A 17,484-nucleotide genomic window follows, 5' to 3' on the forward strand; every position below is an offset into this window, starting at 1 on the left:
GAGAACGGGAGAAGTCCCAAAAAATTGGAAAAGGGCAAATGTTGTCCCTATCTTCAAAAAAGAGAAGATGGTGGATCCAGGAAACTACAGGCCTTCTATACCAGGAAAGATTGTTGAACAAATTATTAATCAGCATGTATGCAAGTATTTGGATAAGAATGGAGTAATTAACCAGAGGCAGCATGGGTTTGTAACAAACAAGTCATGTCAGATTAATCTAATTGCTTCTATGACAGAATCACCAACTGAGTTGATCAGGGAAATGCGGTGGATACAGTATATCTTGGCTTTAGTAAAGCATTCGACAAAGTATCTCATACCATACTTATTGAAAAAATGACCAAATATGAGATTGACAAGGCAACTGTTAGGTAGATTCACAACTGTCTCAGTGATCGTACTCAGAGTGGTCATAAATGGCTGCTCAGCCAAGTGGAAGAATGTATCAAGTGGGGTACCACAAGGCTCTGTCCTAGGCCCAGTGGTGGTCAACATTATTATAAATGATGTGAAGGAGGGAATTAATGGGAAACTGATCAAATTTGCCGACGACACGAAGCTAGGAGGAATAGCTAACACTAGGGAAGAGAGAGGATTCAAAAAGATCTAGACAAGCTTGAACAGTGGGCAGCGACTAACAGAATGGTATTTAACAAGGAGAAATGCAAAGTCCTACATCTGGGCAAGAAAAATGAAGAAACACATACAGAATGGGAGGAATTGAGCTAAGCAGCAGCACATGTGAAAAAGACTTGGGTATACTATTGGATCACAGACTAAAATGTTCTCAGACTTTGCATTTATCAAAGATTAGATTGGTTGCTATGGGCAACTTAGAACGTTTTTTAAATCTTATATGGTTTCATAAATCTCCACCTTTTTTAGTTTTTTTGCTGTAACTTTTTGTAACCATGAGAACATGTCTAAAATAATTGAGACCCTCGTGGAAGGATTGTGCGGTGAGACTTCTGATGGTCTGGATGCGAACAGCGCAGCCCCTGCTTCATGTATCCGCCAATGTTATCTTTATGGCTCAGCCGCTCTGTTATAGGGATTATAGGATGGAGGAGGAGGACAATGCACAGGAAATCTGTCTTCCTCTTCGTTGATCAGTCTTCAACTCACTGGAAACTATCTAATGTGATTGCTGCGGGAAACAGCAGGGATCTCCTTGCGGGGCTGTTCTGACTATATACTCGTTGCATAGGAAGTGGGGTGAACCTAGGAGGATAGCCCGGGGCGAGCGGGGTAAGCGCATGAGATTCTCCATTGTAGTGTATTAGATACAGCATTGCTCTGTTGCTTGGTGGTTTGTATGTAACTCCCATAACTTCTAATGGAAAGCGTCCAAGCTTAGTGGTAGAAGAAGTCTGGGTCCGTCGATGGCGTAGAGAGATTGTTTGAGCTCTTGGTTTCAGCTGGAAAGCATCTATAAATCATAAGGTACGAATGACCACCAAGACATCCCGCCAGTCACCACTGCCACTTACTGCGGCCTGATGAAGAGGCATTACACCTTGAAACGAGGCCTGGCATTGGACGTTAGCATTTTATCTCCCTTTTGCTCATTGCCTGTAATGGAGACAGCCTTGCATGTGCAATGTATGACTAGTAGGTTGTAAAAATAACACGGACAGCCCAGCCCCACTCACACCTGTTCTCTAAGTGTATGCTGTCAGCGGACGTCTGTAGCATGGGCTCAGTGCGGCACAGAATAACATATGGTGACCACAGCCATTATGTCTGTCACAAGTGCAGATCGGATGGCCAACAACTCAGTAAGTCCGTGACGGCCAGGGAGAAGGAGGCCATCAAAACGTGGAGAAGGGAGGACCAGAATGAAACCTCACGCTGCGGCACGGGGCGAGGCGGTTCAGGTATTCTTGCTCACGTACCTTACGGAGTCTTATCAGAAGAAAGTCCAGTGATTGGAGGCTAGCAGTGTATAGAGTGAGGTCAGGTCAGGTATCGCTTTCACATGACCCTGATGTATTCTTTACAGTATAGTGGGTCCTTGGGCGTGTGGCGGGTCCTTGGAGCGTCCAGCGCCAAAGCTGCGCTCATGATTTTATAAGAAACCTATTAAATCTGGATTATCCTGCTAGTTTAGTGGCCTCGTGTCGCTCTCCAGTTGTCACGGGAGAGTTGAAGGCCTTCTGGTGGGTGGATTACCGCTAGGTGATATTGCGTAACTCCAGGGGCGCTCGCTATTGTTTTCTACAGAAATTATAGAAAATTGTTATTTATAGAAGAGATTTCAGCATTTCTGTGGAAATGACTGTTTTTTGTGTTTTTTTTTGACTTCCTGGGCGGCTGCACCAACAGCTGTGATTTATGTATTAGGAGAAACACAAAGCTGTTTTTAGAAAAAGGACGGACTCTTGGACTCCGCCAGGTGAATGGGCTAAAGCCCCCTCTCTTAGGGGGGATCTCACACAAACAGATTTTAATAGCAGAATCGTTGATCGCTGCCCGTGCGGAAGATCAGTGGTTAAAATGCGGGCACTGCAAGGCATCTATTTCCGATTTTTCGTGGACACGAATTGCGTTTTCCACAAGCGGAAGAAAAGTCGCATCATGCTCTATTTTAGTGAGGATATCAAGCGGTTGGTGCCCATTGAAGTCAATGGATACGAGTGTTGCATCGCCCATGTGCAATTAACATTGCGTTTGAGCGGCGAAAATGTTTGCAACGTCAAAGGGAAATGGATATCTAAAAGCCGGCTGGAGGGGGGAGAGATCTGTATTCTGCACGGACGCTGAGCGTATAGCGTACAATCGTGCAGAAAACCGCTCGCAGCCACCATCTTCCGTGATCAATCGCAAATACTTTCCGCGAGCGATCGCAGGTCTTCTGCATGCGCAATCTGACTTGTTCGTGTGAGACCGGCTACATTCACACGGCTAGCTCGATATGAGTCCGAGAAACTCAGACCGATATTGCACTTGTAAAATGTCATTCTGGATGCGAACATGATGCCTTCTTGCTTGTGGAACTCCGACACGTTTCTTTAGTGTTTGCGTATTTAACCCTTTCCAATCCACTGCCTGACGTCTGAAGACATTCTGATTGAAGGCTGTTTAGCTCCAATGTCGGAAGACGTCCGGCAGGGTATTCTTACTGTATATTGCTGGCTGCTCTGTTGTCGGAGGCCTCCCCAGCATGTCCCATACGACCGTTCTGGCTCTAGCCAGCAGATGGCGCCATTGTATAAGGGCAGAAAAAGAAAGCCCCCTAGGAAACCCTGAATCCAAAATTGGATTGCAAAGGGTTAATAAGTGGCGCAAGACAAATCGCCGCCTTCCGGTATAGCCCAGAGAAGCCAAAAACTTGTGCACCCCTGAGCTAAATGATCCTTAATACTATCTTTTGACTCCATATGGATTGCTGCTGGCAGCACAACTCCCCACTGGGAAGGTGTTCTGCTGACGAGCAGCCGACTAACGAGCATTTGTCTGGTGATTGGGCGCGCATACTTACACGGACTGATGATGGGGAGACTAACGTCCTCAGGAGTCTTTGTACCTGAAAGTTGTCCCATAGAAAAGGACTGCCAGGTGTTGGCATAGACCGCACAAACTTCAGATCCTGTTTGCACAGGGTTAGTAAATAGGTCTGACAAAAGCGGTGTTTGTGTAGCCTGCGGAGTCGCTGCACCGCCCAATGATTCAAGCAAGACCGTAATGGGTCGCCTGGTATCGGTCCAGCTTATATACAAGCAGGGAAGCGTTCAGTGGAAAGTCCTATTGTACTTGTGTGACATCACATACCTGAGAGTAAGGTGGACAGATGTATCCGTGTCCATTACATGTTATACAGCCGACGTTTGGGGACATTTCTGCCTTAACCCCTTAGTGACAGCCCTATCGTAAAACTATGTCCTGCTGTTGCAGGACGTGTATGGAGGGAGGTAGCGGCACTATCTCCCTCTATACAGCGCGGGCATCAGCTGTTTATTACAGCTGACACCCGCGGGCAATAGCTGCGCTCGGCCGTTCGGCCAATCGCGGCTATTAACCCTTTAAATGCCGCTGTCAATTCTGAGAGAGATTGGGGGAGCCGTGCAGGTGTCATGGCAGCCGGGAGCCTAATGAATTGCCCCAGGGCTGCCTTAGCAGACTGCCTGTTAAGCCATCCCCTTGGGGTGGCTTGAAAGACTGCCTGTAAAAAAGCAGTATGACGTAATGCTATAGCATTACGTCATACTGCAGGAGCGATCAAAGCATCGCATGTTAAAGTCCCCCAGGGGGACTTCAAAGTAATGTAAAAAAAATAATCAATAAAGTTTTTTTTAATTGTTAAAAAAAAAAAAAAAAAGTTATAAATGTTTAAATCACCCCCCTTTTGCCATATCTATTATTAAAAAATCAAAATCATAAAATAAAAATATGTATTTGGTATCGCCGCGTCCATAAAAGTCTGATCTATCAAAGTAGTCCATTATTTTTACCGCACGGTGAACGTCGTCTGAAAAAAAAAAAATAAAGAACGCCAGAAATACACTTTTTTAGTTACCCTGTCTCCCAGAAAAAACGCAATAAAAAGCGATCAAAAAGTCGTATGTATTCCAAATTGATACTATCGGAAACTACAGGACATCCCGCAAAAAATTGAGCCCTTGCTCAACTACGTCGCCGGAAAAATAAAAAAGGTATCGCGCGCACAAAATGACCGCAGAACATAATTGAAAAAAATTCAATATCTTAAAAAAAAAATAAAAGTACTACAGCAAAAAAAATGCTATACAAGTTTGGTATCGTAGCAATCGTACTGACCCATAGAATAAAAATATCAGGTCGTTTTTGTTGCAATTTGTGTGCTGTAGAAACAGGACGCACCGAAAGATGGTGGAATGTCGTTTTTTTTCCATTTCTCTCCGCTAAGAATTTTTAAAAAGTTTTTCAGTAAATTATATGGTACAATAAATAGTGCCATTGAAAAATACAACTCGTCCCACAAAAAACAACAAGCCCTCATACAGCGACGTCGATGGATAAATAAAGGAGCTACGATTTTTTAAAAGGGAGTAGGAAAAAACAAAAATGGAGAAAAGCAAAAAAGCTCCATCACTAAGGGGTTAAAAAGAGTTTTCACTATAAAGTCTTTTTGAATACAGTTTTGTAGTTGGGCCTCGTTTCTTGTTAGTTTTTTTTTTTAATTTCTAGGCATTTGAGGACAAAAAAAAGTCTACCCTAAAGTATGAAAGTGTTCGGCTTTGTTGGCTATAGACTAATGTAAAGAAATACAAAAGCACGGTCTATTACACTTTTACTACCCCACAAAAAAGTAGACAACTATGACAGGCGTATTCAATCGCGGAGCTTTGCCGTGTCTTTACTTTTCGTCACTGTGGCGGAGTGCCAGGATCGAATGCGTGTCTGAGAGGCTCCATTGAAAACAATGGGAGTGTTATACGGCGGCGCTGAAAACGTTGCAGTAATCGTGGAAAAAAGTGCCTGTTTGAGGGAGGCGGGAGGTCAGAAGTTCTTTTTTTACACGTGTATTTTACGCAACGGATATACGCAAGTGTGAAGGGATCAGTGAAAACCAATCTACTTTCATTGACTCCGTTTACCGCGTATTTTGCAATTAAATTATGCTTTTTTTTGTAACGCACCCCATCATTCTGGTGCGTGATGAGGTGCATTTAAAAAGCACAAAAACGTGCCAAAATAGAGCAAACAGCGCTTGAAACGGGCAAGAAAAACGCGCGAGTACTGTGTGGTTACCGGACGCCTAGAGCCGGTGCGTTGTAAAACCCGTGGTTTGGAATGGGTTAATATACATGAGCAATTTTTTTTTTGCTCGCACCAATAGTACGAGATCGAAAAATCGCAGCCTGTACCTATTTTCGTGCGAGCATAGGACTTGCAATGTTCGGTCTCCCATCACATGGGCAAGGTGTCCAGGGAGTTTCGGGTGCCGCTGGCTCTCGGCCATGTAAGTTTGGCACGTGGGCCAAATCCTGAGCCGAAACCGAATATCCAAAAATGTGTAAACATTTTGCAAAGCTTTATTAGTATTTCTTGCGTGTCCACACGGCCGGTTCTTTATCAGCAAAGCAAACGGCCGGGAGAAAGTTCCTCTGACTTCTTCAAGGTGAGCGCATTCTTCGACCGAAGCCCAGAGCCTTTAATTAAGCATCATTGAAAGCCTCATTGTTTTACGGGAGTGTTACGGCGGGTTCTGCAGCCCGCTGTATTTTGGACACACACGCCTCACTCGGCGCTCTGTTCTGCCGCGGCCACCGGTTTGTTTTTTTTTACCTTTTTGCAAGACACTTGCCTCTTTCTTCCAGCGTGCAACGAAGGTTTATTGCCTTATTAACAGCAGCGACACGCATCGAGGAGGACTACTCCCATCTCCATCCAAAAAGTGACGAGTCTTAACATGAACGGCTTGTAGTGTTCTGCTTTCACGTGTCCGCGGCCAGCGCAGGAAGCAAAAGTATTTAGGTGGAATCTGAGTTATTCTCTACAGCTCAACACACCAGTCATTCCTGTCCTCCCCAAACAGAAGTTCCATCCCTGCCCCAGAACTTTAGTCGTGTGTTTATGTAGCGAGATGTAAGGCTACATTTACACTAAACGAGAATCGCCCCGTTGTGACGAGCGCTGATGGACAAAGCATGCCTATCGGCGCTTATTTATTGTAGTTTGCACGTGGTAGAGGTTCCCTGGTATGGTGCCATGAATGATCGTTATCATTGGTCGGCTGCACGGCCAATCAACAAACAAGCTTTTATTCGTTAGTGGATTGGAAGAATATTACCACGGCTTGATTGGACAATAGAACTCTTGCCCGATTTAATGAGCCGTGAAAAAGGCCCCTAAAGCCTCTATCCTGGGACTGAAGGGGGGAAATAACATTACCTGGTACTCTTCCTTTATGCCTCCAGATCCACCAGCAGCCACGGCCCCACTTCCATGGTGGCAGCCACACTTCTTAGACTGTCCAAAGCTTAATGAGCCCAGGTGGTACATTGTTAGTCTACAGGGCCGTTTGCACATCTTCTAAACCATCCATGGAGTTCGGAAGTGTGTCCTGACTTGACTGCAGGTCTCCGCACCCGAACTTGGAGAATCTTGCGCATGGCCGAAAGCTCATGTGTTTACGGAGATAAGCTGCAGCCATACATCTCTCACACCAGCTTATCTCCTGGAGAACAATAGATTCAGGTGTTGAAACTCCGGCAATGCTCCTTCTTTACCCCAACATCATCGGTTTGGGTGGAAGTTGAGCCGCCCCATACACATTATACAGTCATTGGACCCCACCGTTATTGGCGAGTTTAGGCAACTAAGGGGGCCTTTTATATAATGTGATTGTTTCTGCTTGTACAGTACAATGCAGGTAAATGGAAGAATAAGTGATTTGTGGGCATTCAGTTTGTGCCGCAGATTGACACATCGGCGTTGTGCTCTATAACGTATGACATTATAAGTGTTCAGTCGGAAGACTCCCATTTCACACGGATGAAACGCTGGAGATCTGCGGACGGGACAGCAGACAGCAGCGTCACACGGAGTAATAGCGGCCGTAAGGACACCGGAGAGCCTAACGCCTCTTTACTCTGTGCCGCTATCCAGTCCGCAGCCGAGTGATGGATGGTTTTAGAAGACGCAGCCAAGGCTCTGAAGGATGTTCACTTTAGTAAGATGTTCGTTGCTGGCAAGGAGGGTTCCCTTTCCTGCCAGGTGAAATGCCGTTGTTCCCTCCGGTAATACAGACGAGTAGGATGAATGGTAGCATGGTGATGTGTGCTTTCTGCCAAACAAGTACAATAAAACAAGCACACGCGTGTGAAAATATGCAGCGCAAATGAGCCTTCCTCCGTGCGACACCGGCCTTAGAGAGCCGTTACACGCTGCGGTTCATCTGCTGTAAGTGATGTAGGACCTGGAGCTGCCGATTGGCGGAAATCAGCAGACTGTACAGGTAGTTACGTCCCCCCAAAATAGACTCATCGTCAAAGAAGACAATCCCTCCTCTAGAAGACGTTGTCGGAGGCAATGAAACTTTACCTGTGATTACAGTATCCGAGCAAAACGATAATCTATTGCTGAAAACGCTACACTTGTATGGAGGCTCCAGTACCGGCTCTAGCTTGGATACAAGATGTGATACAGGCAGGCTTGGAGGCTCTAGTACCCTGTTATACCGCTTCTAGCTTGGATAGAGGATGTGATACAGGCGGGCATGGAGGCTCTAGTACCCTGTTGTACTGCCTTTAGCTTGGATACAAGATGTGATATGGGTGGGCATGGAGGCTCTAGTACCCTGTTGTACCGTCTCTAGCTTGGATACAAGATGTGATACGGGTGGGCATGGAGGCTATAGTACCCTGTTGTACCGCCTCTAGCTTGGATACAAGATGTGATACAGGCAGGCTTGGAGGCTCTAGTACCCTGTTTTACAGCTTCTAGCTTGGATACAAGATGTGATATGGGCAGGCATGGAGGCTCTAGTACCCTGTTGTACCACCTCTAGCTTGGATACAAGATGTGATACGGGTGGGCATGGAGGCTTTAGTATCCTGTTGTACCAGCTATAGGTTGGATACACGATGTTATACGGGCGGGCATGGAGGCTCTAGTACGTTGCTGTACTGCCTCTAGTTTGGATACAAGATGTGATATGGGCAGGCATAGAGGCTCTAGTACCCTGTTGTACTGCCTCTAGCCTGGATACAAGATGTGATACAGACAGGCATGGAGGCTCTAGTATCCTGTTGTACCGCCTCTAGCCTGGATACAAGATGTGATACGGGCGGGCATGGAGGCTCTAGTATCCTGTTGTACCGCCTCTAGCTTAGATACAAGATGTGATATGGGTGGGCATGGAGGCTCTAGCACCCTGTTGTACCGTCTCTAGCTTGGATACAAGATGTGATACGGGTGGGCATGGAGGCTATAGTACCCTGTTGTACCGCCTCTAGCTTGGATACAAGATGTGATACAGGCAGGCTTGGAGGCTCTAGTACCCTGTTTTACAGCTTCTAGCTTGGATACAAGATGTGATATGGGCAGGCATGGAGGCTCTAGTACCCTGTTGTACCACCTCTAGCTTGGATACAAGATGTGATACGGGTGGGCATGGAGGCTTTAGTATCCTGTTGTACCGCCTATAGGTTGGATACACGATGTGATACGGGCGGGCATGGAGGCTCTTGTACCTTGCTGTACTGCCTCTTGCTTGGATACAAGATATGATACGGGCGGGTATGGAGGCTCTAGTATCCTGTTGTACCGCCTCTAGCCTGGATACAAGATGTGATACAGGCGGGCATGGAGGCTCTAGTATCCTGTTGTACCGCCTCTAGCCTGGATACAAGATGTGATATGGGAGGGCATGGAGGCTCTAGTACCCTGTCGTACCGCCTCTTGCTTGGATACAAGATGTGATACAGGCATGTCCTGAGCCGTCATTGTCCCTTGTACCACTACTAGGGGGTGACCGACTGGCTCCACAGACCATCACACAAGCAGTGGGGACAGTGTGCCGCTCCACAGCTTTGGCAGATGATGCTCACCCCATTGGTCTCCCGACGTGAACACGGACATCATCAGCGCCCAAACTAAGGATCTGTCTACCTTAACAGAAATGCTGTGGAATATTCACAGCGAAACTTCTGCAGCAAATTGCGCAGCATTTCTGCGTCCAAAAGGCCGCCTGCACACGGGCGGAAATCCCGCCGCGGGATTTCCCGCGGGATTTCCGCCACTGCAAGTTTGCATAGAAGTGCATTACAATACGCACTCCTATGCAGACGGCCGCGGTTTGGCCGCGCAAAATCTCGCGCGGCAAACAAACCGCGACATGTCCTATTTTTGTGCGGGGCACGCACTCACCTGGCCGCCGGCTCCGGTCTGTGCATGCGCCGGCTGCGCTGCAGCCGGCACATGAAAGAGCTGGGGCCGCTAGGCGCGGGAGAGTACGCGCTCGTCCCTGCAGGCTCTCGGGTCGGGTCCCGCGGCGAGAATTCTCGCTGCCGGATCCGACCCGCTCGTGTGCAGGCGGCCAAACAGAGTAAAAAATTGCACCATCCATCCCCACAACCGATTTCAGAAGGCACAGCGCTTCTCCTGAGTTCTTCGGCTGTCAGTGCTTTCTTCACCTGGGATTAGAAAAACATGGCTGCTTTCCTCCAAAACAGCGCCACACCTTTCCATAGGTTGTGTGGGGTATTGCAGCGTAGCCCTATTATAGTGAATGGTGCAGAGCTTCAATATAAACCCCACCAGTTAAAAACCCTTATTAAAATTTAACTTATTGAACAAAATTAAAATACTAAGATGCAAAGGAACTAAAAATACAACCACCTATTTATTAACCTGGGAGCGCCGAGCGCCTATAGTATATACAGTAAGCCGTATACTGTGCTGTATACAGCTCTCCTACATGGCAGGTAGCTATAGAAGATATCCTGTAAATGGGGGATGGAAGTCTTTGGGGGGGGGGGGGGGAGCACACCTCTTTAGGCGTCCTGACATGCCGGCCGTTACATTGAGGTATTCTCATCTCTCTCTCTGTATTGATTCCTGCTCTATTCATGTCTCCTACAATCCGTCTATTACTCATTGTTTGCATGGCGTACATTGACACAAAGCATCTTTTGATTGTTGTATCTACAACGTGTCAAGTGGCTCTTTGTAGTTTGGGAAAAGGGAAGCAACAGATGTGCAGCCGCAGCTCATCGCACCTGTCAAGGCTTTCCCCTAAGGACTCTGCAGCGCGGCTGTTACAGGCTTACGTTATGCACGCTGTACCGTCAGATTGCAGTTTATTGCTACTATACTGCAAAATTGTGGCAAAATAGCACTTTTGGACACTCAGATGTCTGCAGAGGAAATATGTAGATTGTGACATTTTGTTATGAGCAACCCATTGGTAATCTGGACGGACCGCGGTAACGTTCTACATCTATTACAGCAGCTCACAGCCTTCATATTTGGGTTTCGCTACATTACACTATTTTTTGTTGCTTCTTCTGCAAATTTTGCAATTGCAACAAAGCTATTAGGAAAGTCTCATGTAGATACATCTACGGGGTAACACAGATGGTTCAAAGGGGCTGTCCAGTTGTAGACTAATGATAACCTATCCTACCACCTGAGACCCCCAATGATCAGCTGTTCGCCAGGCTGGTGTTCTTTATGCACGGAGTTGATTTCTGCAGGAAGTAGACTGCTCCGCTCCCACTGCAGTGGCAAGACTTGGTATTACACGCAGTGTTTCTATTCACTTCAGTGGCAACTCTGCCTGCAATATCAAGCCTGGCCAGTGCAATGAGAACAAAGCTGTCTACAGAGAACAGTGCAGTGCCTCATGGTCTGGGCAACAGCTGATCAGCAAGAATTCCAGACGGCAGACCTCCGCTGATTTAATGGCCTAATCTATGGATACGCTATCAATAGTTCACAACTGGACAGTTCCTTTTAAGCGTCAATGCATCCATGTCTGGAAGCAGAAATGATTTGACGCAAAAGCTATAAGGATGGGCGTAATCTAAACTGTATAGAATCCACTATATGGAGGCCACCACATAGTAACAGTATGCTAGGCCGAATGATAACAATGTCCATCTGGTTCAGCCTGTTTCTGCACTACACCCCCCTCCCCCTTTGTTGATCCAGAGGAAGGCAAAAAATCCCCCCAAAAGGCAGATGCAAATTTAGCTTCTTTTGGAGGAAAAAATTCCTTCCCGACTCCATAATGGCAGTCAGAATAATCCCTGGATCAATGTTTGAGTTCCTACCTGACTCCAAGACCCGGATCAACAACCCCGCTGGTCACCTAATGTCTATATCCTGTAATATCATAGCGCTCTAAAAAGACGTACAGTCCCCTCTTAAACCCCTTTACGGATTTTTGCCATCAACACGTCCTCAGGCAGAGAGTTTCACAGTCTCACTGCTCTTACAGTAAAGAACCCCCTTCTGTGTTGGTGATGAAACCTGCTTTCTATTAGCGGTTCCACCGTAGCATCCAGTTTCATTGTTCACGATACCACTGGAAACTGAGAACACGTTGGGTGTTAAAAGCCGTACATGTAATGGGGTTCATAAAACCAAATGTCCTTCAGCCATGCGCCTGTAAAGCCTGTAGTGATGGTGCCACCTGTCTCTGAATGGCGGACAACTAAATAGTTGTGTAGTGGCCAGAATGGGTCCTACAAAAGTGCCTTGCCTTTAAATGGTGGTGCTCAGTTCATGTATAACCAGCAGAAGTTAACCTCTACTTAAGTTGCCCTACGGCAGAGCTATTAATTATCTGTCGGGTGGACAGTTAATTTTAATTGGTTGCCGTCAGATTGAAATCTGATTATCTGTGCGCCAGTGGAATGTGTGACAGTGGGAATGAAGAGAGAGTGGTAGGAGAGCAGTCATGTCATAGTAATAGTGAGAAGATCGTCAGTCAGGGAGATTGCAGTCAGATCAGAACAGTAAGGTGCGTAGCGTTTGACAGTAGGTCGAATGTTAAACAAGTGAACCATATAGTTAGTCAGTGTGACCATGTGTGTAGTTGAGAGGAGTTAGTCGGAAAAGTGAGAGAGTTGGATAGTAAATATCTTCAGGCGTCCATCAGAGAGAGAGAGGGACAGTGTTAGTGTGTATAGAGAGTGAGTTAGGATTACCGGGAGAAGCAAGATCCCTATCAGCATTACAGTCAGGGAGCTGCCAGAAGAGTTGTTGGATCCAGAAGAGGGTTGCGGCCTGTCACAGGAGAGCCCCTGCAAGGTGGCCGAAACACGAGAGGTAAAGTATACATTTTACCGTGAGGAGAAAGCTCCAAATACAGAGCAGAGTTATAACTGCGGACCCCAGAGCCACGGAATACCCTCATACTCTGGGCCAAAACTAAGGTGTATACTGCCCACAGTTTACACCACTGAAGAGCCATTAAACCGGCCCAAGGAGAACTAACAGCACCGCCATATGTTACCCCGAGTCTCATCTCTGTCTGTAACCTATAGGATCCCATGTACATTATTCCTGGTAATGACACTCCTAACATGTAAAGCGAATAACCACTTTTACTGAAAGGCTTGTATGTGTCCACTGATATATGATCACTGCTGACAGCAACAAGGAAATGCAAAATAAAGTTATTACGTTTTATACCCTGGTTCTTGGGATTTCTTAATTGCATCACATTTAACATTCTTGCGCTGATGTAGCATTGGCGTCACGAATTAGTAATTTAAAAAAAATTGCATATAATGCCACGAAGAGGCCATTGTGGCTCTTGTCGCAGACCACTGGGAGTCCCTTCAGAGCACCTAAGCAGCCGCCTCTTGCAGTTGGAGTTGCTGGTGCTTGTTAGACGCTCCTCTCTAGTTGTGGTCTGTAGGGGGCGTCCTGAGCCCGGTCACCTTGTGTGCCCCCATCCACTAGTCCCAACACCTCCTAACAGTCTGGTCAGAAAAGTCGGTGGCGCCAATTCTCTGCGACGACCATCCAGCTTCTCGCGCCCCTCTCGGACTCTGGTAATCGGGTGAACTCTCTTCTCTGCGCCGTAGAGGCGTCTAGTGGTCAACAAGCTCTACACAAGCGGAAGAAGAGGTCACTACACACAAGGAGCCTCCGAGAGCCTCTTAGAGGCCAAGGGGGAACCACTTACAGGGACAATACCATTCATCTAATCACCACAACTATAATCATCTGCATATCTGCCTGAGATGGAACCGCAGGACGAGATTTGCAGCAAAACAACTACTTCTTCTGGAGGCGCGATTGTTTGTTTTTTTTTGTTTTTTTTTCTCTTCTGGACGTTATATAAATAAATCTGGATATACAATTCATATAACTCCCAATCTCTGCACAGGTCACAGAGCATATCCACAAAACTCTCCCATAGAAATCAATAGGGGATGGTCACGGCTCACCTAGTCCTCCTCTGTACACAGGTCACTGAGCATACCTTCAACACTCTTCCATGGATGTCAGTAGGGGATGGTCACAGCTCACCTCCTCCCCCTCTCTGCGCAGGACATACAGCATGCCCCTAACAGTCTTCCATCCAAGTCAGTGGATCCGCTCCTGTGCATTGTGTCTGGGGCCTATAAGGCTGCTGTAAAGCATCTCTTCAAGTGCTGTTATCTGCAGCTCGGCAATATGACCGCCCCCATAGTGACATGTGCAGACAATAGAATACAACCAGAACAATCAGAAATTAAAAACAAGTTTAGAAAAATGGAGAAAGTTTCACCATTTGTGGGACCACTTGTCCCCAGAATGTGGCTGCACCTGTCACTTCTACGTTGGTGATAAGGTAGTCGTTGTCGTTATTTCCCGCGTGTTTTGCTCCACGAGTTGAAGTTTAACGCCCTTTAATTACATCAGAGATTTATAGCCGGTTGTGAGATGTCCGTGCGCCAAAACTTCCAACTACAATCCCTACTCTGTTTTTCCATGCTCCCACGCCCTCATAAACGTCTAATGTATAATTATCAGCAATAACCCTTACTGCGGGGAAACGGTGACATCAGGCCTAATACTTATTAATGTGATCTTTAATATTTTTATTGTGCAGCCGAAGTTCGCACATTCCTACCAGCTCCACCCAAAACTGACTCCCAGCTCCACAGCCCTGTCTGTAGCATATTCACACAATATCCGTACAGGCGTATTCTCATCTCAGACATTTATGGCTGATAGATTCAGATCCGACTTCTGGGACTGCACCTGCGTCAACCCTTTCATGACCAAGGGTCATCAATGCGCCAGGTCACAGTCTGCAGTTCTACTTTCCAAAAATCCTGACCCTCCAGCCAGTGATTCGCAGCTCTCTTTCTATGTGCCGTAATGGGCAGAGAGCAGTTAGTCAGTGGGTGGAGGGCGGGGTGGATGGTGCTAGCCTGCAGCTAATGAACATCAAGGACTACTTCAAGTACTCCTCTATGCGTGTGCTGTCACTTATGAAATGCAAGCTTCTCCAAAACTACTGCACAGATCCACATAGTGGACATATCACTGATAAGGGTACCTGCCACAACCTTGTGCTGAAAGGGGTGCATAAAGATGGTGACCGTCTCTTTAAGAACAGGGTCTTTTGTTCGCTTGAGTGAACGAGGAAAACCACATTCTTGACAGAGGTGGGACCAGCATCTATGGGACATTTATGGAATATCCTGTGGATAAGCCAGAATGTCTAAGATGGAAATTCTCTTTGAAGGGGTTGTCCATGGAGGTTAAATCCTTACCGGGATCAGAACCTGCCCTTTCAGTCTGGTCCAACACTGGGTCATTTCATGTGGACACTCTCTGTGCCTTTATATCATTCCAGAGGACTGGATTTTCAACTCCCCTTAACCCTTTCAAATCCAATTTTGGATTCAGGGTTTACTAAAAGGCTTTCTCTTTTTACTGTTATACAATGGTGCCATCTGCTGGCTAAAGCCAGTAGTGTGTGTGCACCAGAGAGGCTCTGACAGTGGAGTGGCTGGCAATAGACGGTAAGAATACCCTGTCGGGCGTCTTCTGACATTGACAAGCTTCAGTCAGAATATAGGAAGACGTCAGATAGTGGATTGGAAATGGTTAAAGGGGTTCTGCCAAGATTGCAAGTTATTCCTTTTCCCCAAGATAGGGAATAACTTGCTGAATGATGAGGCTATCACCGCTGAGATCCTGACTGGTCTCGAAAACAGGGCTCCTGTCTCCCTCTCTGCCTGTCACTATGGAGGTCACTTCTTTCCCCTCATTGACCTCAGAATGGGTGGAGCAGTGGCCAAACATGCACGGATGGCGCTCCATTAATTTCAAGTGGGTTGATGGAAATACCCAAGTGCTTGCCGCTTGGTTAACTCCGCACTTACATTGAAAATGAATGAAGCATCAGCCGGCTTGAACGACCAGCGCTCCATTCAGTCTCCTCCTCACTGTGGGGGGGGGGGGGGGGCATTAACCCCGCAGTAAGGAGAACGGGGCACGAGACTCCAGTTCTCTGGATAGCTAATAACCTGTAATCTTGATACAACCCCTTTAATCCAGCCCTTCCCTATCTCTGCATCGGCCTTAGTCGAGTAGTGGGATAGCTTAGTTATTCAAATGAGCCAAACCACCTTTATGACATTACAGGCACAGAGAGAGTCGTTACCACGTGGAACGTTTTTGAAACTGGACGGTAAGTGGCGGTTTCGATGCTGCAGATCCCAGTAAGGATTCGGCCTTCCTGGATGACATCTTAATGCCTCTATACATAAGCCTGCCAACCCTCCATTGAGTTTAATAGTAGACGCAGGTGATTTAATTAGGTTAATACAGGTTCCACAGTCCTCAGTGTCTGAATAGATCAGGGTCCTAGAGTTGGCACACCCTGTGGATGCAAATACTGATTTAGTTACTGTTATCTGTTTTTTATGACCATGCGTATCTCCAGCTGTGTGCCCTTTAACATCATCACCATGATCCACCGGGGACTGTGCCATCCCACCATAGTCCCGTTGTGTGAATGTTTACGATGGTGCGGACACTTCCCGATCAGGTCTCTGTGATGGACAGTCCCTGAGCTTTACTATACCCCGACCAATAACCCTGATGTCCAGCACGCTTTAGCCTTGGAGTAAGGGTGACCGCACGTTTTAGAGGGAGGTTTGTCTTCTTTGCCATCTAACACGTCGCTCTTGTTCTTTTCTGTTTTTTTTTAGGTTTTTTAGTCATGAGAAAGTTCCTCTTTGTTGGAATAATATTCGCGGCTTTGCTCCATTTCATGCTCCACATATTTGTCCAAAAGAAAACCATCTCCACGTAAGTCTGATCTCTTTGTTACTTCTTTCCAGGATGCAATTGTATCATTTATGCTACATTGTGTAATCTCTATGTCTACAGAAGAGCTTCACACAGACCGGGGTGTCGCCTCTTATCTTTATCTTGTCACCCATTGTTGTTCTAAATATTTACTTATCCCTTCCTCCCCTGTGAGATGCAATTATTTATAGAGGTGTTACTATTGTAGACATTTATAGCCTATGGGACCATAGCCTATCCAGAGGAACCAGGTGGAGAGGGAAAATAGAGGTGGGAATCGTGGCCAAGCAAGACGCCTCTCCGTTCATACTTCATCGCACAAGGGCCTCTCCAATCAGACATTTACTGGTCTGAGGATGAGTTCAGATATATCACTTTTATGTGATATATCACATATCACGCAAGACAGAAAAACATTGTGCAAAACTGATCCCATGGAGCACATGTACGTCCTTCAGTCGTCTTCCATTCTGACATCTTTAGGCACTTCAAGTGTGACTGCGCTTTTGTAAAACTTTTGATGTATTATAGGGACATGTCATAAGTCTTGATTGCTGAGACCCCCAGCGATTGCTAGAACGAAGCAGATGAATGACACTCTCTGCTCGCCAGCTGAGGATGGACTTGATAAAACAGTCAATGGCTCCTTTTTCAGGTAGAGTGCAGTGATGGCGCTCAGACAAGTGCCTTAGCGGCTTTTTCTAGCGATCACTGTGGGTCTCCACTTCCCAG

The 17,484-nt window shown here is 46.5% G+C and overlaps 1 protein-coding gene across 6 annotated transcripts in view; it reads left to right on the forward strand.

Moving 5' to 3' along the window:
* The window catches only part of ST3GAL6 (ST3 beta-galactoside alpha-2,3-sialyltransferase 6), a 139,850-nt gene that overhangs the window by 70,979 nt on the left and 51,387 nt on the right, over positions 1 to 17,484 (forward strand). For all 6 annotated transcript variants that reach the window (XM_066599166.1, XM_066599165.1, XM_066599162.1 and 3 more), the window contains one exon: positions 16,653 to 16,752. In XM_066599166.1, coding sequence (XP_066455263.1) covers positions 16,653 to 16,752 — 100 coding nt within the window. The remainder of the gene's footprint in view (positions 1 to 16,652; positions 16,753 to 17,484) is intronic.

Source organism: Eleutherodactylus coqui, chromosome 4, assembly GCF_035609145.1.
Source record: "Eleutherodactylus coqui strain aEleCoq1 chromosome 4, aEleCoq1.hap1, whole genome shotgun sequence".
NCBI classification, from domain to species: Eukaryota; Metazoa; Chordata; class Amphibia; order Anura; family Eleutherodactylidae; genus Eleutherodactylus; species Eleutherodactylus coqui.